Raw genomic sequence first — 25,223 nt, 5'->3', positions numbered from 1 at the left:
AACAGGTACTAATCCCATATATAGAGATGGGGAAAATGATACTCCCGTCAGGTGATCCACATCTCACTGCCAGTAAATTCACGTTGGCTTCTTCCCTCGCTGGGTGCCCCCACTCAGCTCATCAATCTGATCCCATTTCCTCAGCTGTAAGGGGTGATGATTATCTTACATCGGGTTCCACAACTTGCCTGATCCTAATAACTACCGGGCAGCTTGTTAACCAACAGATAATACAACACAGATTCCTCGGACCCTTCCTCAGAGCTCATGATTTAGTAGGGCTGGGTGGGGTCTAGGAATTTCCATTATTTAATAACAGACCCAGGTGACTTATAATCAGACAAGTGTGGGCCAGATGAACTCTAAGATACTTTCAGAGTCTAATAATTTTTTTTTTGGAAGTTCCTTCCTTAGTCCCTTTGGCCAACTTGAAATCTGTCCAGTTCTAGGAACCTGTCCTTTGTAGAAAGTGAACTGTGGACATGGTTCAACATAAGCTTGTTTTCTTCCTTCAGGGCTGCGACAGTGTGTAAGTCTCAGTTACGCTCTCAGAGCTCGAAGTCCCTTCCTTGGGCTTCTGAGAGGCCCAGAAACAGGGGACTGCTGGAGGTTGGCTCTGAGGGCTGCTTCCACGGCTGCTTCCAGGTGCCACAGGGACGGAGGCGGGGTACACACACTGCATGAGGCTGGCCGGGGCCCCAGACCCAAGTCACTGGGTATATGTAACCAGCATCTCCCTTTCTATCACCAGGGAAAATTAGGAAAAAAAAAAAAAAAAAAAAAGGAAAAAAAGAAAAAAAGGACAGCTTATTCCAATGCCCTTGTGGACGAGGACTAAATGAAAACCAAAGAGCTGCGGGCATTAACTGCAACATCCAAGACAGGGAACAGCTACTGAGGTGGGTCTGGGTTTGGGCCCCACACTTTCCCTCCCTGGTTGTCTGAAAGATGCCTCGGGGCCAGGGAAGTAGCAGCATCTGCTGTCAAGCCTCCAGCCCCTTTACAGGCGCCATCTGAAAGTAAGAGAACCATATAAGTAGACTCACACTACAGACCCTAAAGAAAGGCACTAAATCAGCAATCTTTCAGAATTACGACTATCATAAAAAAATCCAGATTTTATGCTTCTGGGTGTTTCTGACAAAGGTATATCCTGCCCATTCATAGATAAGTTTGCATTTGTTTTCCAAGTGGAGGATTGAGTGGCGGGAAATCACCGTGGAGATGCTTAGAGGTTAAACTTTTGTAACAAAGGCAGGCAGGATGAGCCATCCCGGCAACGGAGGGTGACAGGACGGTGATGGGAGGGGCTCCCGCCAGGCCACACCGCACCCCTGCCAGGGACACTGAGCCCATGGCCGCTCTTATGTGGCCAGGGTACCCGGCCAGCACCTTCCAGTTCACTTGTAATTTATTTATTTATTTTTATTTTTATTTTTTCCACTTGTAATTTAAACCACGTTTCAGTTCTGGGAGCCGACTGTGATTTTGAGCCCTTCGGGAAAGCACATAAACAGTCAAGGAGGCTGAAAGCTGTGACACGGAAAACCAAACACTGAGTAAAACAGGCCTCCTGGACCCAGCTCCTCAGGCTCACCCCCAGGCGCCCCACATTGGCCGGACCATGGGAGGTTCTGTGCCAGGAGGGATGCCCCGCAAGCCCCAGGGTGGCCCGATGACAACGGCCACCCTCACTGTCCCCTCGCTGTCCCCCATGCTGCTGATGCCTTGTTTTGCATCACATGCATCTGTTGATGTACCTATATAACCTTCCCGTTCTATAAATAAAAGTGTTTTAAAAACTGTTTTAGTTGATGAAAACTAGGGTTTGTCTCTTAATCCAAATCCAACTAAGGCTGACTTCTCCTAGTATCAACTTCCCATATGCCAGAAACAGGCAGTGAACTGGAATCATCTTTTCAAGGTCAGTTTGTAAAAATAGCCCTATTATATATAGGACGATAAACAGGTAACGTGTATATTAGTGTTATGTGTTAAATGATCTGTGCTAATATCCAAATTGCAGAGATTACATTTTTTTACCTGTTTTTTTGTTTTGTTTTGTTTTTAACAAGGCGTGCCACAGCAAGAGTATTCTGATCACTAAGGGGGAACACAACCAGCAAAGTATTCGGCCAAGAAGCCCAGATCCGAACACGCCGTCACAGCGCACCACGCAGCTTGCTCAGGTCTGTAGACAGTCACGTGGCAGAATGAAAATTGCCGACACCACCAACAGGGTGACACACTTCCTATTCTGTAATGCTCACTGCTGTTATTGCTAATAAGTCAATAAAAGGAGAAACAAGCTAAAGAGATGGGTAAGAATATGCCCTGACAGATTTCTTTCCTTTCATCTATTAGGTCAAAGGGAAAAGCGTAGTTTCTGTGGTTTTTAATAACCTAGTTTTATAAAGAATTTTAAGAATAACCATTTAATTCTCTAAAACAGGGTGTTTCATCTGGTCTATGTTTAAGGAAGCTCTACCAGAAAACAAGCGTTTACCAGAAACACCACAGATTTCCTACACATGCTTTCCAACCCCACAGCCACATGGTTTCAGACCCCAGACAAAAGTCAGGGGAAAGAGAAGAGTCTGAATGTGTTGTTCTTAGAAATATCCAGACAGTCTGACAAAACATTTAATTCTTTTTGGTGTGTGGCACAGAGTAGGATGGATGTTTTGCCTTGATCATAACTAAAACAATCATGTTGTGTAATATTTCTCCTAATATTCTCAAAGGAATCAAGTGTACTCTGCATGCTAACGAGTGGAAGGCATGGCACTGCCCACAGGTCCAGGAACAGCGCTGCGTAGACTCTGGGACCAGACCACGTGGGTTCTAGTACTGGCTCTGTCTTACTCCGTGTGATCTTGGACAGGTGACCCAAACCTGTCCAGGCCTCAGATTCTGTATCTGGGATATAAGACCGGATTGCCATGTGGATTAAAAGAGATGATGCAGACAAAGTACAAGCATCTGGTAAGAATATAATGACTGATAGCTGTGTTCATTGTTACTCTGATTAATATTATTATTTTTATCCCCTATGCTTTTAGCCAATCACCAAGTTCAGTTAAAACAGCTCTACTTCTCAGACTGGGTTAGTGGTTCAGGTAAAATAGGTATTTTCCCACCGGCTCTCAGGATTAACTAGTTCCTGAAAGAGAGCCAAGAAGGAAGCCAGGAAGGCAACTGTTTGCTTTTTACTAAAATACATTAATGAATTACCAATGTTATTTCCCCCATCTTTTCATCATGAAGTACTTTAAAATGTATTTTTCAACTATCCAGGTTTGTAGGAAATAAAGCTATCCAGAGAGAAACCACTCTCTCATAATTTCATTATCTAATGGTAACACTGGCCTTTTGATACTTTTCTGTAGGTTCACATACCTGACACAGGGACCCTAGCCTCTATTTTTTTAAATCATCCATCGGATCTGTGTTATCAAGAATGGCTCCATCTGTTCTGTATATGGAGACATCATCAGTTTTAAAAACCTGACAAGCACCAAAAACCAAAAACCTTAATTGCACTTTATGCCATTTCTAGTGTACAATTCTCAGTAATGCTGTGCTAATAAGCAGGTGTACATTCTTGGACAACTTTTCCATCTGTTTTCTTAGGAATAAAGCGGGAGTGGTGGAGGGGTCTGATCTGTATTGCCAAAGTGTCCTCCCAAAAGGTGGTATTTTCACTAGCAACATATTAGAAAATTTATAATGCTGGATATTTTCATAATGTAAACTTTTGCCAATCTGATAAATGAATTCTATTCCCTTACAGTTACTTGATTGGTAAATGAGGCTGTTTTTAGTGTGTTTATTGGCCATTTGATTTCTCCTTTTGTGAAATGCCTTTCATGTCCTTCAGAATGAGATTATAATTAAAATGTTATCTTAAGGACAGTAATTCTGTCTACTATTAGTGGTTTTCAGATTTTTCAAAGTGTGCTCTGGGGACCCATGAGAGCTTTTCAAAGGATTCCAGAGCTTTAAACTGGTTTTCAGAATAACATTAAGACTTGATTTGCCTTTTCTACTCTCATTCCCTCATAAGTGTGAGGGAAGTGTGAAGACTTTTTCAGAGACTTCATGATATGTGCCAATGCCACAGGCTGAATGTAGAGGCAGGATTTATTTTCTTAAATGAATCAATAACTACATATTTAAATTTTTTCTCCGTTCTCATTTTGAATGTGGTAAATATTGACAGATGTAATTCATTTAAACAAAAGCTCTTTGTAGTCCTCAAGAATTTTTTATAATGTAAGGGAGTCCTGAGACCAAAAACTTTTAGAACTGTTGAGCTATTACATAGGGGGGAAAAAAGCTGTAGCAGTATGGCATTTGTCCTGGAAGTTTATCATGGGTATTGCTTTGGGCTATATGGAGGTTTTACATTTCTATATAGAAAACTTACCAACTCCCCTATATTCTGACATTGTTGACATACTTTTAATACTGTATCTCAAGAGTAACAATAGTAATGTTAAAATCCCGCTAATCTTTTGGAGAACAGATCAAACAGCATCTCCTTAGGAAATCCTTTTATTACTTTGTCTGACTAGATGAGATTTCCTGGTTGTATACTCTCAGATGCCCAGTATTTCTGTCATAATACTTATCAAAATAATAATAAACAGTTACTTGTATATTTATATTTAGTAGTTCAACATTAGGTACTCCATGTGCGTTAGGGCTGTTCTGCTTAATACCATAGCACAATACAAGAACACATTGCCCCAGCAGAGGTTCAGGAAATATCTGAATGAATGAATGAATGAATGAGTGAGTGAGTGAACGTAAAAAGCACACTTGTCATAGTCAACAAATTAGTTTACATATTTCTATTCTCTTGTGTAATATTGTAATACCTTTTAATATTACTACTACCGTGGTGTCTCCTTCCCCTAGTTTTATCAAGCAACTGCTGTGTTCAAGGCACACTCTAGATGCTGAAGGTATGTATAGTAATGAACAAAAGAAATCATCTGACCTTTTTACATTTCAGCCAGGGAAACACAGATCAAACAACAAGCTACAGAATTAATTAATTCCAATGGCAGTAGAGGCTATGAAGGAGATGCTCTCAGGGCACATAAAGTGGAACCTCATCTATCTAGGGTCAGAAACACGTCCTTAAAGACATGTTATTTCAGTTGCTGTCTGAATGATGACTAGGAGTCAAGCTGGATGAGGGTGTCAGGGGAGGTATGCCGCTGAAAGGGGTGAATTTTTTACAGAAGAAACTGCATTTGCAGGGACTCTGAACGAGGAAGAAATATGCATCTGTTGAGGAACCAGAAGCCAGACATTAAGAGGGAGAACTATGCTCTTAAGGTAAGGCCACCGAGGTCAGAGCCAAAGGGTCTCATGCGTCTCGTGAAGTGCTACAGCCTTTGTACTAGAGCAGTCCCTTACATGGATTCAAAAGAGGACTCATCTGATTAGATTTGCACCCAATCTCTTACAGTAGGAAACAACATTATTACATGTTTTGTTAATTATTGAAGTCCAGAACAAAACCCCTCATACCTACACTCAGGCAGACACTGTGACTTTGGTTTCCCTAAATAAAAATTCATTTAACTCACTGGCCCTGGAGAGAGATTTCAAAAGAATACAAATAAAGAAGGTTATTGTAAAGCCCAATCAAAAAGAAAGGCAAGGAAATGTCTAGGTAACAGGAGTAAACAAGTCCATCATTTCCAGAGTGCCTGCAGTAGGCACTGGGCATCAGCAGGTGGCGTAAGGCGTCGCATTACCGCCTTGGCTCTCAGGAGCCGAGATAAGTTACTTAAATCTCTGCTGAGTCAGGGAGGAATAATGTCAGCTCCCAAACATGCTATTTATATTCTTGCAGCACGTGACCTGGCCCAACTGTCTCATCCCAGGCTTGCTTCTTCCCCTCACACAATACAATTCTCTCATTACTAAGTTTGTTTTACACTTGACAAAATTTAATAGGATTTATAACATCAAAAGTTTTCTTTTAAAAGTGTTTTTATAGTCTCCCTACCCCCTCCATCAACAGACAGAGTACTCTGCAAATCCCTAGGCAAACAGGATTTTTATTTCTCACTGGACAGACGCCAACGCTTCCTAACACAGTGTGTATGGTACTGAGAAATGTCTGGTAACCGTCTTTTGTCTCCAGAGATGATTTCAATATTCTTACCAAATACTTAAGACATATGCTAAGGCAACAAGCTTAGAGGAATGCTTCTTTTTTTTTTTTTTTTTTGCTTACATGTGAAATGGAGGACTTATTAGATCTCCAAAAAGAATTTAACATTAAGAAAAAAAAACCAAAACCCTCTTAAGTTATGCTTAGAAGTCAGGACTGTCCTCTAGTTTCCTGATTGTCTTCTTCAGTGACACTGGTCACCGTCTTTTAAAGCCAGAGGCCATGACTTGGTACAAGGCTTACCTACCTCCACTCTGCCTTGTTGTGCAGGAATGAGTTACACTGGTCGGGAAGGTTAGTGTCATTTGACATGGACTCCAGAATTGAAATGATTTGCTTAAAAGATGGCCGTTTCTGAAGAAGAGAAAATAATCACTTGTTGGGATTTAACAAAGTAGGTCTTTAAGAGAAAATTCACAAGCACAGTAATAAGCTTGATGCACCACAACAAAATAACTATCATGCACATCCTGACTGAGTTCCTTTACAACTGTCAGACCACTCAGGGGGAAGTGGACCATATTCCTTATTTTCAATAAATTATAAGAATAGACACAGATGGGCAGCCCCAGTGGCACAGAGGTTTAGCACCACCTGCAGCCCAGGGCGTGATCCTGGAGACCCGGGATCAAGTCCTGCGTCAGGCTCCCTGCATGGAGCCTGCTTCTCCCTCTGCCTGTGTCTCTGCCTCTCTCTCTCTCTGAATAAATAAATAAAAATCTTAAAAAATAAAAAAAAAGAATAGACGCAGATGTCATTTTTCTATCGTGTGGCCTAAGGTTAGAATAATTACAGGTTTTCTCCAGGTAAGGAAAATACTAATTCTCTTTTGGGTATGATTAAGGATTCCTAAGAGGGAAAAGGCAGGTGCTTTAAAAATCTAGGGGATACAGCAAGTTTAGTGAAAGTTAATGGTAGAATGTGGGTGGTAGGTACACCGGTGTTCACTGTAAAATTCAACTTTTCTGTATGTTTCAAATTCTTATATTAAAATGTTGGGGGAAACCCTAGTTAATCTGTTAGAATAAAATTTCCTCAACCACTTGCTCAGAGAAAAATCCCCCAATTTTCAAGCCATTATGACTCATTGTCCTCAGTGTTTATTCCACATCATAACTAGTTTTGGGGCTAGGAAACTAAGGTACTGTTTACTAGAAATTGAAAAAGCAGTGGTTAGGTGGATTTCTTTGGCTACCAGTAGCTGTACTTGTCTGTTTCTTTAGACTCTAGCCAAGACTGAAACAAAAGGTTAAAACAAAAATGGAAGAAAGAGAATAAAAGGATGATGCACATTCTCTCTTCATCATGCCTCATAATTATACCATTTCTGAGCAAATTACAGTTGCAGCAATTAAAACATGCATTTTAATTTAGGAGCACAAAACAAGAAGGAACAATGTTGAGGTGGCTTGCTCTCAAGACTTGAGTGCTTCCTACATTAAGAGGGACAATTTTTCCATTTCTCAGGAATATAAAACTGGGATATTTATTCTGAGTTGTGCCTTTATTGTACACTTTTAAGGAAATGTGTGCCTGTGTGTGTGTGTTTTAAGAAGAGGGTATAAGTAGCTAAATGTCACCGATCTACATTAAGCCTTCTAATCAGCAAAGAAGAAAATGCCTGAAGTACGAAATTTGAAAAATATTTTGTCTTCTTTTAACTTTATTCCTATTTTAATTCCTCCTACTTTGTGTCAAGGTGTAAAAGGAAAAATGTTTTAATTGTTTGCACAGGAATTAATTATATAATAAATATAGGATTTCCATTTTGCATGGAAAAGCAGCAGGAGAGGGTATTGAATTTTTAAAGAATAGTTTTCCCTACATTTAATCATTCTTGAAATAAAGTAAAACTCTTGAAATTAGGTGACAAGTATTCCCAGGAAAACCTTAGTTTTATACATAGAATACACTCTCAGATGTAAATGATCAAAGCAAACATTTAAAAAACAACAATGGAGCATTTTGTGGTGATGGTATTTTTTTTAAAAGATTTTATTTATTTATTCATGAGAGACACAGAGAAGAGAGGCAGAGAGATAGGCAGAGGGAGAAGCTGGCTCCCCATGGGGTGCTGGATGCGGGACTCGATCCCAGGACCCCGGGATCATGACCTGAGCAAGGACAGATGCTCAACCACTGAGCCACCCGGGTGTCCCAGGTGATGGTATTTTATGAATACTCTGGTTGCAGAATCCAACATTGTCTGGTCTGGGCTTAGGATCCTTTTAGTATTATATGTTTTGCTCACATTAAAAAAAATTTTTAACTAGGACCATTTATTAAGCATCTACATACATTATTTGCCATCTTCAATTTATAGATAAGGAAAATCCATCTCAGAAAAGTATGGATTTCCCAGTATCACACAGGAAGCAAATTTCTGAATCAGGGGCAAGGCTCTTAAACCCTTCAATCTGTTTTATCACATGAGGGTAAGATGTTACTTCCTATCAAACTCAGGGCTTTATTTTTTTTTTCCTATTTAGAAATACCATTTTAGAACTGGAAATAATTCCCACTTTTACTTCCTTCTTCTCTTTGATAAAATACTTTGAGCACCTGATGTAAGCTACTGGCATGATTTGACATTTACCCAACACCAGCTTTCTCTTGTATTCCCTTCCTCCTCCTCATTGCAAAAGAACATTTTTCCTCAGGTGAGCTGAGTATTTTAATCTGTCTTTAAAGCAGAAGGGCTGGAAAAGAGAAATAAATTTTTAGCCCATTATAGCTCTCTGTATGCACAGGAGTGGCATCCATTTGTGGCTGAACTGCTACATACTTAAAGCTGGAGAACTAAAATGTGCCTTGGTCTGGCTATTTTAGTCCACACATGGGTCTCTACTTACTAAGTGTATGTGAGGTGCTAAAGGCAGCTCTGTTCCTCAGAGACTGCGGTCCATTTAGGAAGAAGAGATAATTAAAAAATACAACTGCACAAGGTAAAGTAGTGGCCTGGACTGTGGTTTAGGAAAATGAGGGACTAAGTATGGGCTGGCGTAAACAGAATAGCCAGCGAAGGTGTGACAACAAAGTGATCAGGAGAGGAAAGAAGAGAAGAGGGCATGCCTAGGGAAGGAAAGTGTGTAAGGCACGTCTGGAGAACAGCTGCCAGAGAGCAGGAAGTGTGGGCTGCAGTTTGGGGTGTATAATTAAATACTGAGGGGATGTATTAATTGTATCAGAATAAATTACCTTGAATTTAGGAAATAAAAATCAATCTTAGACTTTCTTTATACTTCCCCAGGGTAGAGAACACAAGATTCCACTCATCCTGAAGAAGGGTAAGCTTACTACTTTATGTTAAAGACATGCCAACTTCATAGCATCAGCACCAGGACTAATGTCCTTCCTGTGTTAGGTGTTTACACTGTTATTTAATTAATGCACCATAAATATATATCCTTAGTATTTTAATTAATGAAATACAGAGTTTCTGATTAAGAAATTCAAAACCTGCTTTGCATACTGAAATAGAATTGCAATTATAGAGATCTAGTTGCATTAATCTAATTCAGTGCAAATAATTTCAGGTGAAATTTTTATTTAAAGAGCAGAAAAACACTGCCAAAATGACTACAGATGGCACAGTGGACATAGAACTGGTAGAAAGAGTGAGGAAAAGGTAGTACAATAGCATTTTAAAAACATAAATACTTCAGAGGAAGCCTGCAAATAGCTGCGTATATTTTCTGCTGGATTAGCTGCAAAGTGCAGGCATTTCTCTTAATGCATAAAACCCCCATATTCTGCAAATCACACACTAAAATAAAAGGACCTAACAGAAGCAGGACAGACCATGCCAAACCTATGCAGCTTTGTCATGGAATGCTAATAAAAACAGTAATTCTAAACAAAAATACGAACAATTAAAAAATGTTAAATTCTTTAATAAAAAAATAATGCTAAGTAAATAGAAGACTCTCCTTTTACAAAAGGGTAAAAGTAGTTTATGAACAAGAGTGAAAGCAAAGATGGAAGGCTGCTGGCTCTCAGGGCAAAGGTGCAAGGTACAAGTCTGGGAGGCCCCCACAACACGCCTCCGAGACAAGGCACTGGGGCGGAGAGGCCTCACAGATCTGTGGCTCTTGCTGCTCTTCTTTGCTGCACTACTGTACAAACTACTGTACTTGGTGTTTAGCTGTTCTCACTTAGTGGTGCGGAACCACGGGCTAGGTAACATGTGTGATCCTGCATGGTGAGGACTCAGAACTCACCGGTGGCTTATGCATCCTTTCTGGAGGCCAGATTGGAACTGGATTTAAATTAAGGAAGAAATTCCATTCTTAAGTCTTTGTTTTTAGATCTCTATTTTAAAAACCAGTTTGCAATATATCTATTTCCATGAAAACATGAACAAGTTTGAACTATAAAATTACAGTTCCTTTCTTGAGTCTGTCTCCTTTCAGCATTTAATCTGTGGACGAACCTTTTTTACTTTCTAACTTATTATCATGAAAAATTTCAAATATACACTAATGTAGAGAGAACAATGTAATGATCCTCCATATACCTATCACCGCTTCAAAAATTATCATGGCCAATCTTGTTTAATCTATACCACCATCTATTTCCTTTCATTTTATTTTGAAGCAAATCCAAGACTCGCCTATCATTTTATCTATAAATATTTCCGTATGTATGTGAGTCTTTTAAAATGATCTTTGCAGGGAAAGGAAATGGGCCGTCATGCTCCAATGTGATAACCACATGAAAAGTCTAAATTTTGGAATGTCTCCAACTCTATTGTGATAGCTTAAAAACATGAATCTGGACAAGGAGTACATATCAAGTTTCTCTAGAAGTGCTACTTTTGCCTGGAGTTGGGTTCAGACTGCTTGAGTTTATTCTCCAGTCTCACCATGAACTAGCTGTGGCCTTGAGCATTTCTTAACTTCTGTGTGCCTTGACTCTTCACCTGTAAAATCAGTGTAATAATACAACCTATGTCATGGAGATCTTCTGAGGAATAAATAAGCTAATGTTATGTTATGAACTAACATAAAGTGCTTGGGACAGTTCCTGGCATATAATCTTTTTTTTTTTTTTAATTTTTTTTTTTTTATTTATTTATGATAGTCACAGAGAGAGAGAGAGAGGCAGAGACACAGGCAGAGGGAGAAGCAGGCTCCATGCACCGGGAGCCCGATGTGGGATTCGATCCCGGGTCTCCAGGATCGCGCCCTGGGCCAAAGGCAGGCGCCAAACCGCTGCGCCACCCAGGGATCCCAGTTCCTGGCATATAATAAGCACTGTGTGTGGGCCATTTTGTGCAGTAGTTCTTATTAAAGATTAAAAACAAAGGAATGTAATTCTTTCTATTGAATCAAGAATGCCAGAGTGCTGTAAGAACAGCCAGTAATGAATTTCTAAGGATCAGGATAAGCAGCTATCAACAGAAAGCCTTAGGAGTCCATCTGGGACTCAGGGGAACAGCAATCTGGCTTTGCTTTGTAACGATTCTTATTACTCCAAGTTTTAAAAATTCAAAGCCAAACAAACAAGTGAAATTTCAGAATTCTGAACAACCAAAGAAAAAAAATATATTTTTACTTATATACCTTGGCATCAGCTTCCCAACACTGACGTAACAGCTCAGCAAAACTTCTGGGGCAGCTGCTTGGAATGGTTAATCTCTACCACAGAGAAAGGAAAAACAGAAGGATTTACTCATTAAGGTAAGTAGATATTCACTGCAAGTTCATAAAAGAGTTACTTTAAGGGCACAATCATGTCATTAAATTTAAAACTTCCATCAATTGATATATGGCAGGTGAGAATTTATGTTTAGATTCATCCTATCTAATCTCTAAAGACACTTTTAATACTGTATTTCCAAAAAAGCATCCCACTGTATGGAGAAGTCGGGTTCAGCACAACAAATCCAACGAAACACAGACTCAAGTCTAAGAGAAACTACATTAAAATTTTTTTTTGAAAAAAAAAAAAAAAAACTATAGTAGGAGAAGGGCCGGTGGAACAGAAATAGGAACTCTAAACCCACAAATCTATCACTGTTCTTGCATATGCGGCTATGAAATACGCAAGCAGGCGAGGCAAGTAGGCAACCAGTTCAGCTTTGGCAGTAGGTGTACACCTCTGAAAACATCTTCAGGACAGACCATCACAGAGATCATTTGAGAGAAGTGGGCCTTTTCTCAATGGCCAGTAAGATATTCTGAATGGATGACTCATGGCGAAGCGCAAGGGCTGGATACAACAAAGATTATACTGTGAGCATCAGTTCCATTCCAGCATTTTACAGAAGTGGTTCTCTAGAACTTGTCATGCCACTGGAGGCTCTTTAGAGATCTATGGAGGCATTTTTGTTTGTTTTAAAGGCTGGAGAGTTGCACCTGGAGCAAGTGAAGAATGCTAGACACCTTTTACTATGTTGTAAATCCCCAAGTACTCCCTTGCACTCCACCAAACTTAATGCCCCATGTGCAATCAAACAACGAGGTGTATAATTTTCTGGCCCTAGACTCTCTGATTTATAATAATGTATATTTTGAGCACACTTAAAATGCAATGAACTGAGAATGCAACTACCAAATAAAATAAATCAAGGGCAGATTGATCTTTGTATTATTCATAACCTTACCAAGATTTTTGGAAAATGTCGCCTACAACAGCATTGTTCATGCTGCTGCTTCAATCTTTGACACAGTTCAGCTCTAGCCTGCATTTGTAGCTGTTGAATCCTATTTATCCATGGGGACAAGGCCCTAAAACTTCCATTCCCCCCCTCTACTGTGGTCATGCCTGCGCATTTATATGCCGTAATACAGATTTCATCCATATCTTCCTTATATTACAGTTAGAGCATTATGTTGCCTTTAAAATACAATGTGTGTGGGTCTGTGGTCCTACATCTGAATTTCATTTTAGGGGAGGAGAGGGAGCACGAACAGAGCCGTTATGGCAAGAGGCCTGCATGTGACAGAGCTGAAAATCACTGCACTGTACCAAGATTTATTCTGCAGTTTTGTTTAGCAAACAAGTTTGGCAAATAAAAAACTTAAACTGAACTTAATTGGATTTGGGGTAGGCTACGTATAAAACCAGAAAAAAGAGTTGCCCTGGCAAGAAAACAGATGATCTATGTTTAGAATTACAGATAACCTTAAAATCAAAATAAACCAAAATAAATAAAACCTGAAAGTTTTAAACAGAACAACCCTCACCAAGTTGAAGGCTATGCTGATTACATAAAATAGAGGAGATTGGGTAAGCTGTACTCATTTTACTGTAATGTGAACTGGAAGCCTTTTGATGAAGATCAAAAGGAAAATCAGGTGTTTACTTTTTAAAAATATTTATGTAAGATGGTTGGTTGGGAGTGGTAACTAAGAAAAACAAAGTGATTGCAATTATTCAGCTGAATGCACTCCGTGGCAAAGTAATTTCTCATAAAAGATAACATTTTCGATATAACTTTTTCACATTTTTCTGAGAACTGAAATGTGACCTAGATGAATATGGGTGTTAATCTTTTTTCTTATTGAAAAACTTAGCTTACTGCATCTGAGACATTATGAAAGATGACATAATGATCTTAAATTATCTGATATACTCAAATATAAGTTAAATCTAGACTCAGACACTAATGTAAGGATTTATTTCAGTACATTAAAAAAGTACCTTAAAAGAGAATCCAAAGTATTTAAGTCCTGATTACAGAACCGTGGGCATTTCTAATGCATGAAAACATCTTAAAATAACTAGATTTTAACAACAGATTAGCCACACTACTTAAAACTCAAATATTTTAAAAGTTTCAAATTTAAAATGAAAATGTTTCCCAACTATTAAATTAGGCATGACATTTTTTTAAAGATCATATTCTTTTTCTGCACCTTCCATCTTCTACATAAGATGCAAGAAATTATATTTTGTCGATTATTTTTCCAAAGCATAGTCAACAATGGATTAAGTTTTTTGAAGATTTCTATTAAGAAAAATTTTGGATGCCTGGGTGGCTCAGTTGTTAGGTGACCGACTATTGATTTCAGCTCAGGTCATGATCTCAGGGTCGTGAGATACAGCCCCATGTCAGGCTCCATGCTGCTTAGGATTCTCTCCCCGCCTCTGGCCCTCCCCCTACTTGCACACCTGTGTACATGTGCATTCTCTCTTAAAAAAAAAAAAAAGGTTTTTCTTTTGCTACATAGAGAACAAAACATTTTATATGAGAATCTAAATACTTGTAAAGATAGAAATTCTGTTTTAGAATATTTTGAATGACCACTGAGTTTTATAGAAATTACAAAATTTATTAGTAATACTCTCCTAATTTCATGACTTCTGTAAGGGCTAGTCTTTGTTTTAACTGTGCTTTATGCATCTAGATTTAAAAGAATTTAATATTAAAAAAATATTGTCTGAAGGTCTTACTTCATTATTAGGCATTTAGAAGCAAACACTTTCAGATATTTTTAGAAAGTACTCATTTCCCTACAGACCCAAAAAACAGTCCTAAATGGTGAAACCGAATAAGGTCTAGAGTCTAGTTAAGAGTAATGTATCAATGTCAACTTTCTGATTTTGGAATTGGCCTATACCTGTATCTCATCAATGGGGGAAGCTGGATGAAGGATACACAGAATCTCTTCTAATATTTTTGAAACTTCCTATGAGTCTATAAGTATTTCAAAACAAAAAGTTAAAAAGAAAAGGTAACTCTAATATTTGGCTTTAAGTCCATTCTAGGGTGACTGGCTTACATTTAAAATGTCTCCCTAAGTTAAACACATCATTCTTTATTTAAATGAGGCCTGTTAAAAAAAAATACAGGTTGCTCTTTTCAACTCAAGAACCTAAATTATTCCAAAGTAGAAATAAATGAAATAATTAGAAGTTGAAAGGATTTTGTAAATTATTTTAAGTCAAAGTCTCAATTTTATCATGAAATGAAATAAATCCTTGGCAATGTTTTCAGGTTTTTAAATTCCAGTTAACATACAGGATAATATTAGTTTCAGGTGTAGAATTTAGTGATTCACCACTTAAGTGCAACACCCAGTGCTCATCACAAGTACCCTCCTTAATACCCATCACCCATTTAACCCATCCCCCGCCCACCTCCCCTCCAGCAACCCCCTCAAGTTTGTTCTGTATAGTTGAGACGTGGCAATTATTTTAATGTTATGTCAACAGAACTTGTTTTGGGAATAAGTGTCTACATTCATAAGATGAAATGAAGACTCCTTTTTGAATGATGACAGTGAAAAGTACACTTAAACTTCATTTCCATATTTTTGACAGATATGCAGAGTGAGAGTAGATAAGTGAGTAGCCTCGCAATACCCAATTTTCCTTAAGTTTAGTAGAAAGCTGAGAAAACTTGCTTCACCTTGTGGGGGGGTGTTCTCTGAACTTGCTATTCTCTGTACAGAATGGGAGGTATCTGAGTGGTCTCCATCAGTTATTAGCCGATCATCAGGTCACCCCATGGATGAAACATGGATGTTTCACCCCATGAATTCATTCATGGATGAATTCTACCCTAGGGAATCCCTGAGGGAAAGGGGGGTGACTGACACCCTCCTCCTGTATATGTTGAGGTTCTAAAGGTTATTTATGGGTGATTCGTAGCCCTCAAGCCAGCTATCCAAAGACAGCGTCTAAATTCATTTTTTTTATCAGCTTTAATCATCCTTGATGGATATTCCAATGTTTTGAAAGTGCTTTAGATGCACACCTCTTCTGCCATCCTTTAAATGAAATACTGTAAAATACTGTTTCCTGTTACACATATCTGGAGGGTCCAGTTAGCTTTTAAAAAACTTTTTCTAGTTCACCTTGGAACAACGTAGAGGGGAAAAAGTAACATTGAGTGTTCCGCTCCAAAGTCAACACGAGGTCAATAATTTTCTTCACTCTCATTTGTAAACCCAGGACCAAACATCTAATCATCTCACTTGCAAAAGAAACAGAACAGAAGCAAGTGAGTTCTCATATCATGAACCTATCAGTTATCCTGTGTATGAGGGTCTGATTTAATAGCACACCAGGAATAACCAGGACATTTAATTAAAACAGAACAGCTCCTGTGAAACACTGAGCAGGACACATTCTTGAATATAACTCCTTTTCCTTTTTCTTAAATTGGCAGCTCTCTCCCATCAAGTTCAGCTATCATGAACATTTCATCTGTTCTCAAGAGCTCAGGAGGACAAATTAATAAGGTAGCTGGGTTATATGATCTAAACTATGGAAACTTGGTTTCTCCTTGTCAATAGCAGCTGTTTGGTTAATCTAGTCTGTTCCTGCACTCTCATGGGGAGCAGATCAATCTAATTCTTTTATAGCCTTAAAAAGGGCATATCTCCATGTATTCACCTTTTTGCAAATTATTTCATTCCGAGGTTGCACTCTTACCTTTTGAGGAGGGCACAGATAAGATCTGGAAATGAAGCTTTGTGAACTAAGGTTGTTTTGCATTGCAAAGACAACCGCATGCTTCCATTACTGGATCTAAGTTCTCATAGTACCTTGATACTGGATGCTTCAGCCTTATGCTGAGGATTTCCATGCCTGTGCATTTCAGTCACAATTTTAAACCTTTCAAAATGTAGTTGCTCTCTTTGATATGAATGTACCACGTTCTCTGATGTAGGCTCATAGGTCCAACTAACTGAAAGCCTCAATTTGTGGGAAGAAGAAAAGCGAGGCTGGGGACACAGCACAAACGGTGTTTACGCCACTGAAGTTCTTTTGAAATGGAAAGGCTCTGCATGAAGAAGGGAACAGTTATGCCACTGCCTCGCCAATTCCAGTGAGGAGCTCATCTTCAATGTAGTGTTCAACGTAGGTGGCAAAACTGTAATTTTTCCCTTTTTTGAAACTATTTTTTCTTCTTTTATTTTTGAAATTCTCATCTAAGCGACAGTTTCTTGTACTATAGTGACTCCTGCTGGGAGAGGTAAGTTGAAGTAGCTGAAGGTCTCTTACAGATATATCAACTCCCGGCCAGTAAAAAAGATGTCCTAAACGCAGGAGATGGAGTTAAACTGTTCCCCTACCTTGGACGCAATGGCTTCTTTCATCACTAAGAACAAACCCCTAGGTTTTACAATTGAGACTGAGAAACTAGTACAGTACTTGTACAATTTTTGATCTACAGCATCACGACGTGAAGCTGCAACAATTAGATGTAAAGGGTCCATTCATGAGGAATAACATCACTTTGACCCTTTGTGTTAGCTCCTACTGCTAATCTTTCCATAAGCGTGAACTTACTTTCAATTTGAAGAAGATGAAAAAGTCTTTTGCAAAACCCCAATACTGTTTTCTGATCTATGTACCTGAATGGAGAATCGTAGTCTTACCTCGTTTTTTTCCACTACAAGCCAAGCTACTTGTAATCCTTCCAAACCTTTAAAGGGGACCTCCCTTGTTAGCATCTCCCAGAGAACCTGGAACAAAAAGAAAATGGAATTTTTATTCTTGTACTTTATATTTTTGGTATATTACTGAAACTTTATCTAACATTTAACTGTATCCAATTACCAGACGAAACCAACCCCACCTGTAGAAACTTGGACAAAACATATATATTCATGCACAGGACTTCTTCCAAATATTAAATCACACACACACATTTTATATATGTATACAACACACACACACACACGCATACATACATTTTTTTTGCTCATTTTTACAAAGTTTAGAAATCAGGACATTTAGAGCCAGACTTATGAAACCAATGGGCCTACATAATTTATCTTGTAAGTTACTAGAATTCTCACAGATTCCTACAAATTAGGTTTTATATTTTCTTAGTCAAACTCTTTCTACCTTGAATCACCAATAAATTTCTCTGTAAGATAATAACTGGGAATTCAACCGTATTTTTAAAGGTTCAGTAATGGTCTGATAAAAAATATTGAGCCCTAAATCCAAATCACTGTCTAAACCATTCACCTCATAATGGTAGGTACTTGCAAAACTGTAACATTTAAATTTTGTGTTTTGGAGAAAGTCTCTCAAAATGAGTTGGTCTAAGGGAGTCATTTCTTCCACCTATAATATAATTTAATATATATCCTAAAATGTAATAAATACTTAATGTCATGTACATAAGCTACGGGTGTGTGTGCGTGCGCATGTGAAACTTACGAGTGTGCTCATCTCCCTGCGATCCTTGAGAGGATTTTAAATCTGCACTGAAATGCCCAAAGAATGCAAACTGATTCTAGCAATGCTGAAAACAGCCAAGGATTTGGGTTTTATTTAAAATACTAAGTAATGGTGACTTTTTTACATTCAGTTAATTTTCTCTATTTATACAAATGGGCATCAAAATCGGAGTCTATCAATATTTTGTGAAGTGTGACAACAATTACAATTTTGTCAATAATCATAATAACCACTCATTCGCCGAGTGATTATGTTCCAGATGCCTTATTAAACTCTTTACACATGTTACCATGATTAATATCAACCCCCCCCAACAGATATTACCCTCACTTTATAGATGAGGAAACTAAGGCCTAAGAAAGTGAAATAAACTTGCCCAAAGACACTCCATTATCAAGTGGCAGAGCTAGAATATGAGTTGCTACCTTCCCTAACAGTCAAGCTCTTAACCAGATGTAACTCGAGAAAAGGGAGGCTGCCTTGTGAGAGAGAATGTGACATGCCACATTTCAGGGCGGGGAGCCAGGGCAGAGATGAAAAGCAAATGAATGCAACGGTTTTGATTTCGATTGCTCTTATTCTAAAAACAAAAAACAACTGTTTCTAAAGAAGAATGTAGATTGAGAACATGCACTCTCTTCAGGCAGGTCCTACAAACCTTTAACTGTATCCGCTGTTTCCTCAGCCAGTGCTCAGTCATATTTGACTCAACATGTGAAATGAACTCTGGCTAATAGGAAGATAATTAGCAGGAAAATCAGGGAAATTGGCAGATGCTGCTCAAGCAGGAGGAAAAAAAAAATTCACTGAAGCCTCTTTGGGCTTTTAATCAAGTGTGTAAGGTACTTCTTTAGAAGAGCTACTGAATAATTCTATCTGAGTCCCAGAAGTGATTAGGAAAAGGTAAGGGGCAACCCAGAAGGGGCCGCCTGTAGCAGGCACTGTCAGTAAAGGCAGCGTGAGGGCCAGACAGGTATGCGTCCCCCAGGCCCCACTTGCACCTGGAGATGGGGAGACGGGGAAATGGGGAGATGGGGAGATGGGGAGATGGAGCAGCCCGAGGCCTGGGCAGGAAACGTGCAATTCCCACTCCCCTGGTGCCGAGGCTGGGGAGGGAAAGGACACATAGAGCAAGCAAACTGGTGGCTTTGGCCCTCCTGAGGAGAAAGGGCACAGTGAATCAGCCTCAAATAGATGGAAAGCTCCAGACCCCAAGGTGTCCAGGTAAGCGGCCTCGTGCCCCCTGCCTTCTGACCCGGCCTGCACAGGCGCACACAAGGAGGCTGACTGGGTTTGTCAAGGCCAAATGCAAAACCAAGAGCTTGGGAAGTGACACACAAAGAAGATTTATGTCATTCTTTGTTCCAAAATATTCAGTTGGAAGACATCCAACATCAACTCAAGTCCAAGTTCTATTTCTCCAAGAGTTCTGACCCTGGAAAAATAGTTTCATTCCAGTCCCCCAGTGTGTCCCGGAAGAGCTACTATAGCCACGGGGCCATCTGCGGGTGTGGACACGGCCCCGAGGCTGCTGCGCTGCGGGCCCCAAGTGACTCTTCAGCTCACGTCCAGCAGCGGCGGCACATGCCCACGTTCCCTATTACTGATTCGCCAGGTGGAGGCACGTATCAAAGAGTAGATGGGGTGAGACTGGACAGCAGCTGCTTCTGCACTAAACCCGGTGACGTTCGGCACAAAAAAGTCCTTTGTGGAGGAAGTCATTTGGAGGTCTAAAAATATATCAAACTATGCCTGAAAATATCAGTGATGGGGATGCAGGCCAAACATTATTGTGATCTTTCCCCTTAAAAATACTTTCCAACTCATTCTATCTTGAGACGTGTTCACGTTTCAACTGTGCTCACAAGGAACAATTTCTATTTTCAGTTTGCAGAGAAACTTGGACAAGGCTGTGTACTTTTCCTCCCCTTTCTTTTACAAACAATGGCAGGCCATTACCTGAGCTGGGCTTGTTCTGGAACAGGGCTCACAGACAAGTGACGCAGTGATGCTCGCTCTTAAGCCACTCTACTTTCAAATAGTGGTTCTGGCTCAGAAGCTTCTGAGAAGGTAATCCTTTCTGCATTGTCATTAGGATAGCTTTGTTTTTAAAGAGTGGCTAGGCCTCGTGTTCTCAGAAGGCTTATTCTTTCAATGATTTTTGCTTTCCTTTTATGTGGATAACATACTAAACACTCCTCTGGTTCTGTCCTTCAAGGGAGATCATCATAAGGGGGTAGCACAAGCTCCTTTCTTGTAATATGGGGAGAGAAACAATTGCCTGTCTGGCAAAGTTTATCAGCTTAGAAGCAAGGATCACAAGATCCACTTCTGGCATTTGCAGCACATTTATTTTAAGGCTGTCCCAGGCTGGATAGTCTTGCTATGTGTTAAGAAGCGATACAGATTTATCAAGCTATGGGTTACTAGGGACTTAAGTAATATTAGAGCAAGTCTGAAAAAAACAGAAAAATGAAAGCAAAAATGAAAAGCAAAAATATGTTAGTTTTTATTTTTTTTGAGGTGGGTTTCAAAAAAGGACAACTCTCCCTTACAGTCTTATTCATCTGTATGCAACTATTAAGTGTGTACGTGTGTGGAGGCTCAGTGAATAGGACAGACTTTCAGTGAACTATAGGATGTTTTGTGCAGAGACACTTTACAGACAAATGGTCCTGGCTACTTATCTATTTCTGAAAGGACATCAAAAATCCTAAATAACCACATCACTTTCCTAGATAGCTATCATTTTCAGCCTATGGACTACAAAGTTCTAAAACTAACATGCCCCTACCTTAGTAACCATTCTCTCCTGCTCTTTTAGGTAATACCTACTCTGACCATGTGATGCCTTCTTCATTTTTAAAAAATGTATGTTTGTTTAAACAAAAAGCTCTGGAAAGCATGCCTGGTACCATTTCTTTGATTAAATGGTGTTTATCTAGAACATAATGGGAAGAGGTCAGAATTCAATAAAATCTTGAATTCTCACTTGTAATTAAATTAGTTTATGTACAACCTTCGGTATGGAACTCTGTTGATCTAGCTACGGGTGGAGCCTAACCAGAATTCCAAGTAAACCTAAGATACTGTTTTCAGAGAAATAGAGTCACTGTAATGGCATTCTTTGTTTCTGCCCATCAAAAGAAGACTCTAACATGAACACAGAGTTGATATTCAGAAGCCTGTGGCTGGGGCGGACAGGTTCTGAGCTGCAGCATCTGGTGTGTCAATATAGAATGACGCTGGAAATGTTCAGCGATTGGCTATCAAGTTTGCTACAGTAAGTGAAACTACTTGCTAGAATGATTTAAGCATTTGTTAAATCCCTTGGACCAGAACAAGGGAAGGGTTAGCTCGGCAAACAAGTAGACAGGAAACCTCGTTCACCAAGAGAGATGTTCGAGCCCATCTACTAAGGAGCAGTGCACCATCACTCAAAGGAAGAGCTTTTTAACAAGGTAAACACCATTTGCAGCCTCGGAAAAGCTGATTCAAGGTATGTTGATCATGAGGGGGTTGATGAGGAATGAGCAAAAGGGATTTAAAAAGATAGAGGAAAAAATCCTAGGTGCCGCACAGGGAAGTCCCTAATCTCTTGGACAGTTTGCATGTGAAAAGACATCGGTCCTTGGTTACCAGACCGAGATTCTACTTCAGCTCAGGAAACCCCATGGGTGCACTGCACCCAAAACCCCCTGCTAACTGTAAGGTTTTGGAAGGAGGCAGTGTGAGGTCTGTTTTCATAAATGAGATAATACTGAAACCAAAAGTTCACTCTATTTGGAAGTCATAGTTGTCTTTCAGATCAAACATTTCTGGGACAGGGAGAGTCCAAGGCTTGGGGAGAATTTTCAAAGTAAAAGCACTATACGAGAGGTTGGGGGGCAGTGCTAAGGTGAGCCTCGAGAGTCTTCTAGTTCATATGCAAAAATAATTTAGAAACTCTAACTGCCCGCATCTATGTGTGTGCAGCTACATGCACAGGCTAGTGAGAGTGAGAAGTGTGGGCTCTTGCTGGCTCGCCATGAACGACTCCAGCCCTGATGCTTCCCTTCCCCTTCCTCTTGCTCCACAGAACTTCCTCTGTGAACCGTGGCCTGCTGCAGAACGCACAGTGGTTTTCACGTCTGTGAAGAGTTGTACAAAACAGAAGAGCACGCAGTGGGGATTATCAGTGAGCCTCAGGGTAGAAGAGATTCACTGTCTGGTCCTTTACAGAAAGAGTTTGCTGGCTCCTGTTCCACAGGACAGAAGGCGGCACTGGTCCCGATGAGCAGGCAAAGGACAATTTAACTCTCCCCACGCCGGTGTCAAGTACAGTGCCTGCCACAGTAAATGCATTCCTGCTTAAACATGAAGCAACATAACTTCCTAAGAGAAAAGGATCTCACAGAAAGTCTGAAATTGCAACACATTCCCCCATTTTCAGACCTCCCCAGCAGGTGATTTGTGGGAATGGTCAGAAAGTAAGAACTTATGACCTAGGGAAGGAGTTTTAGAATCGAGTCTCTTCAGGAACTTGGGTTTTTCTCCATCTTTCGATGGGGTTTTATTTGATCACTGTCTACAGTTTATAGCCTTCATTCTTCGAAATACCCAGAATTAAGGAAATGAGATATGTAGCCTGAAGCTATTGTTGTCTTTCAACCTTTAAAATTCTAGCCTTTTGCCAAAAACACGTATTTCATTCTTGTAATGACTTTTTTCAGTAGCCAACAAAATTCATCTCTATTATATTAATTTGATGTACATAAGATGTATTATAATTTGGAAAAGGCTTGGCTGTCTGCCCCCTCACTAAAGATCCTGTTCTTATCTGTGCTTTTCCACTGTGATTTTTACATGATACCTTACATTCATGCTTCCGAATCACACTACTGTATAAGACTTACTGTGGGCTTGGGCAAGGCTAGGGGCTAAAGACCAAGTATGTTTCCCTCTAGTCATTTTAATAGTTAACATTCAAAATTCTCCTATAGTTAATTAAATCCTGCGGCAGACCGACTGGTGTGTTTTGAGCAACTTACTACAGTGAAGTCCCATTCCAGATGACCCACATTTCCACTGAGTTACACAGATACACCACAGTCCTGCATCCAGCCCAGGAAAGCACTTGTCACAAGAGTGCATCTGGCCTGGCATTACTTTAGGTTCCATCTAATTGCTCTTTGGAAGTAGTGTTGGTTTCTTCTCAACATAAGACAAAATAATTCAGATGCATAAAGGTGACCAGAGTAAACACTCTAGCAATTAGGAAGTGTTCTCTGTGTGGTCACTGCTCTAGGCATTCCACCAGAACCACCACTGTTGTCTTAAAACTGTGTTAAATTGCTGTCCCACTGCTGGGGGTGTTTGCTTTTTTAGATCTCCTTGAGTAACAACCAAAAAAAAAGAAAAAAAAGAGAGAGAGAGAGAGAGAGAGAGAGAGAGAAATGAACTCACCACACCATAGGAATATGTGTCACAAGTTTCAGACACAGGGAGACTTTGGATAACTTCTGGAGCCATCCATGGGAAAGTCCCAACCAAGGACATGTGTGTTGTATGGTTATGGAACCGAGAGGCACCAAAATCACATATCTGAGAAAAGGGAAAAAACAAGTGATCAACCTTCTACTTACTGATTTATAATAGAATTATCAGTCACAAAAATGTATATCCGAAGTTAACAACCACTTTTGAAAAAAATTAAAAGAAGCAGTCCTACCTTCAATACCCCATCAGCAGCTATAACAACTAAAAAAAAAAAAAGAAGAAAAATTATGACAATCATCTAATTTATTTGAGTCATCTCAGATTGAAAAGACCCTATAAGCTTCTATCTTTCATATGACATATGAAAGGTAAAACTGAAGTATTTACTGCATTGAAGATTTTGCAATAAGAAATTCCATGAAGTGCTGACTCAAAGGCTTTCGAAATATTTGTTTAAATAAATGTAATACTGTCCAATAAAAATGGCGTATGTTAGTAGTAAAAAACCCCCAAATTTTTAAAAAAGATTTTATTGAGTTATTTAAAAGAGAGAGAAAAAGAGCACAAGCAGAGGAGAAGGGCAGGAGAGGGAGAAGCAGACTCCCCCTGAGCTGGGAGCCTGATGTGGAACTTGATCCCAGGACCCTGAGATTATGACCTGAGCTGAAGGCAGACGCTTAACTGACTAAGCCACCCACCCAGGCACCCCTGAGAACCAAAATTTGTCCTTGGGTCTGCCACTAGACTGCCAGCATGATATTGAGGAGGTCACTAGCATTGTTACTTCGTGGTATATGTTTTTTCCTCCCAATCGAAGAGTAATCTTCCAATAGGCAGAGACAACATTCACTCACTCACTTATTCATATATTCACTTACTTAACAAATATCTGCCGAGCACCTCTATGGGTAAGGCCATGTACTATGTTCTGGGAGAGGAAGGTGAGCAACACTGGCTTATCAACGCTCCTGTGGAGCTTACAGTCTAATGAAACCAAGGTCTATTAACCAAGTGGGATAACACCTGAACCTAATATAATACTGTATGTGAATACACTGGAATTAACATTAATTTTTTAAAAAAATATATAATTAAATGGGATAAATTCTATGATGAGAGTTGCAGAGATTGCCTTGGAATCAGGAGTTTTCTGGAAGAAATGGTGATCACACTAAGACCCGAAGAACAAGCTGGAACGAACCCAACAGGACCACTGGAGGAGGAAAGCATTTTTTAGGCAGAAAAAAAGTGCCCTGCAGAAGGTCAGGAGCAGAGGGAAACATGTACAATTTTGGAAGGCAGGGGCCTGGTCCCGAAGAGCCTCTGTGAGAAATGGACGTCCAATGAACAACTTTAAGCAGAGAAATGAAATGGTCAGATGTGCAGAGGGGAGAGCATA

General features: G+C 39.6%; 1 protein-coding gene and 1 long non-coding RNA gene across 9 annotated transcripts in view; one reads left to right on the top strand and one right to left on the bottom strand.

Moving 5' to 3' along the window:
• The window catches only part of MAP3K20 (mitogen-activated protein kinase kinase kinase 20), a 175,516-nt gene that overhangs the window by 48,961 nt on the left and 101,332 nt on the right, over positions 1 to 25,223 (bottom strand). For all 7 annotated transcript variants that reach the window (XM_038584869.1, XM_038584870.1, XM_038584871.1 and 4 more), the window contains 5 exons: positions 24,057 to 24,085; positions 23,792 to 23,929; positions 17,533 to 17,619; positions 11,761 to 11,835; positions 6,444 to 6,550 (listed from right to left, as the gene is read on the bottom strand). In XM_038584869.1, the coding sequence (XP_038440797.1) occupies positions 6,444 to 6,550; positions 11,761 to 11,835; positions 17,533 to 17,619; positions 23,792 to 23,929; positions 24,057 to 24,085 (436 nt within the window). The remainder of the gene's footprint in view (positions 1 to 6,443; positions 6,551 to 11,760; positions 11,836 to 17,532; positions 17,620 to 23,791; positions 23,930 to 24,056; positions 24,086 to 25,223) is intronic.
• Positions 774 to 24,150, top strand: LOC102154031. Of its 2 annotated transcripts, XR_005384736.1 has the most exons (9): positions 774 to 899; positions 2,076 to 2,189; positions 2,745 to 2,985; positions 5,271 to 5,349; positions 9,447 to 9,483; positions 16,317 to 16,389; positions 16,821 to 20,416; positions 21,171 to 21,845; positions 22,425 to 24,150. It is a non-coding gene; the product is annotated as an uncharacterized LOC102154031 (long non-coding RNA). The 2 variants fall into 2 exon arrangements; XR_005384735.1 differs by having other exon boundaries at positions 16,821 to 21,845.

The sequence above is a fragment of the Canis lupus genome, chromosome 36 (assembly GCF_011100685.1).
Source record: "Canis lupus familiaris isolate Mischka breed German Shepherd chromosome 36, alternate assembly UU_Cfam_GSD_1.0, whole genome shotgun sequence".
NCBI lineage: Eukaryota > Metazoa > Chordata > Mammalia > Carnivora > Canidae > Canis > Canis lupus.
Note: the sequence above shows the minus strand (reverse complement) of the source record. Positions and strands in the feature narration are given on the sequence as shown.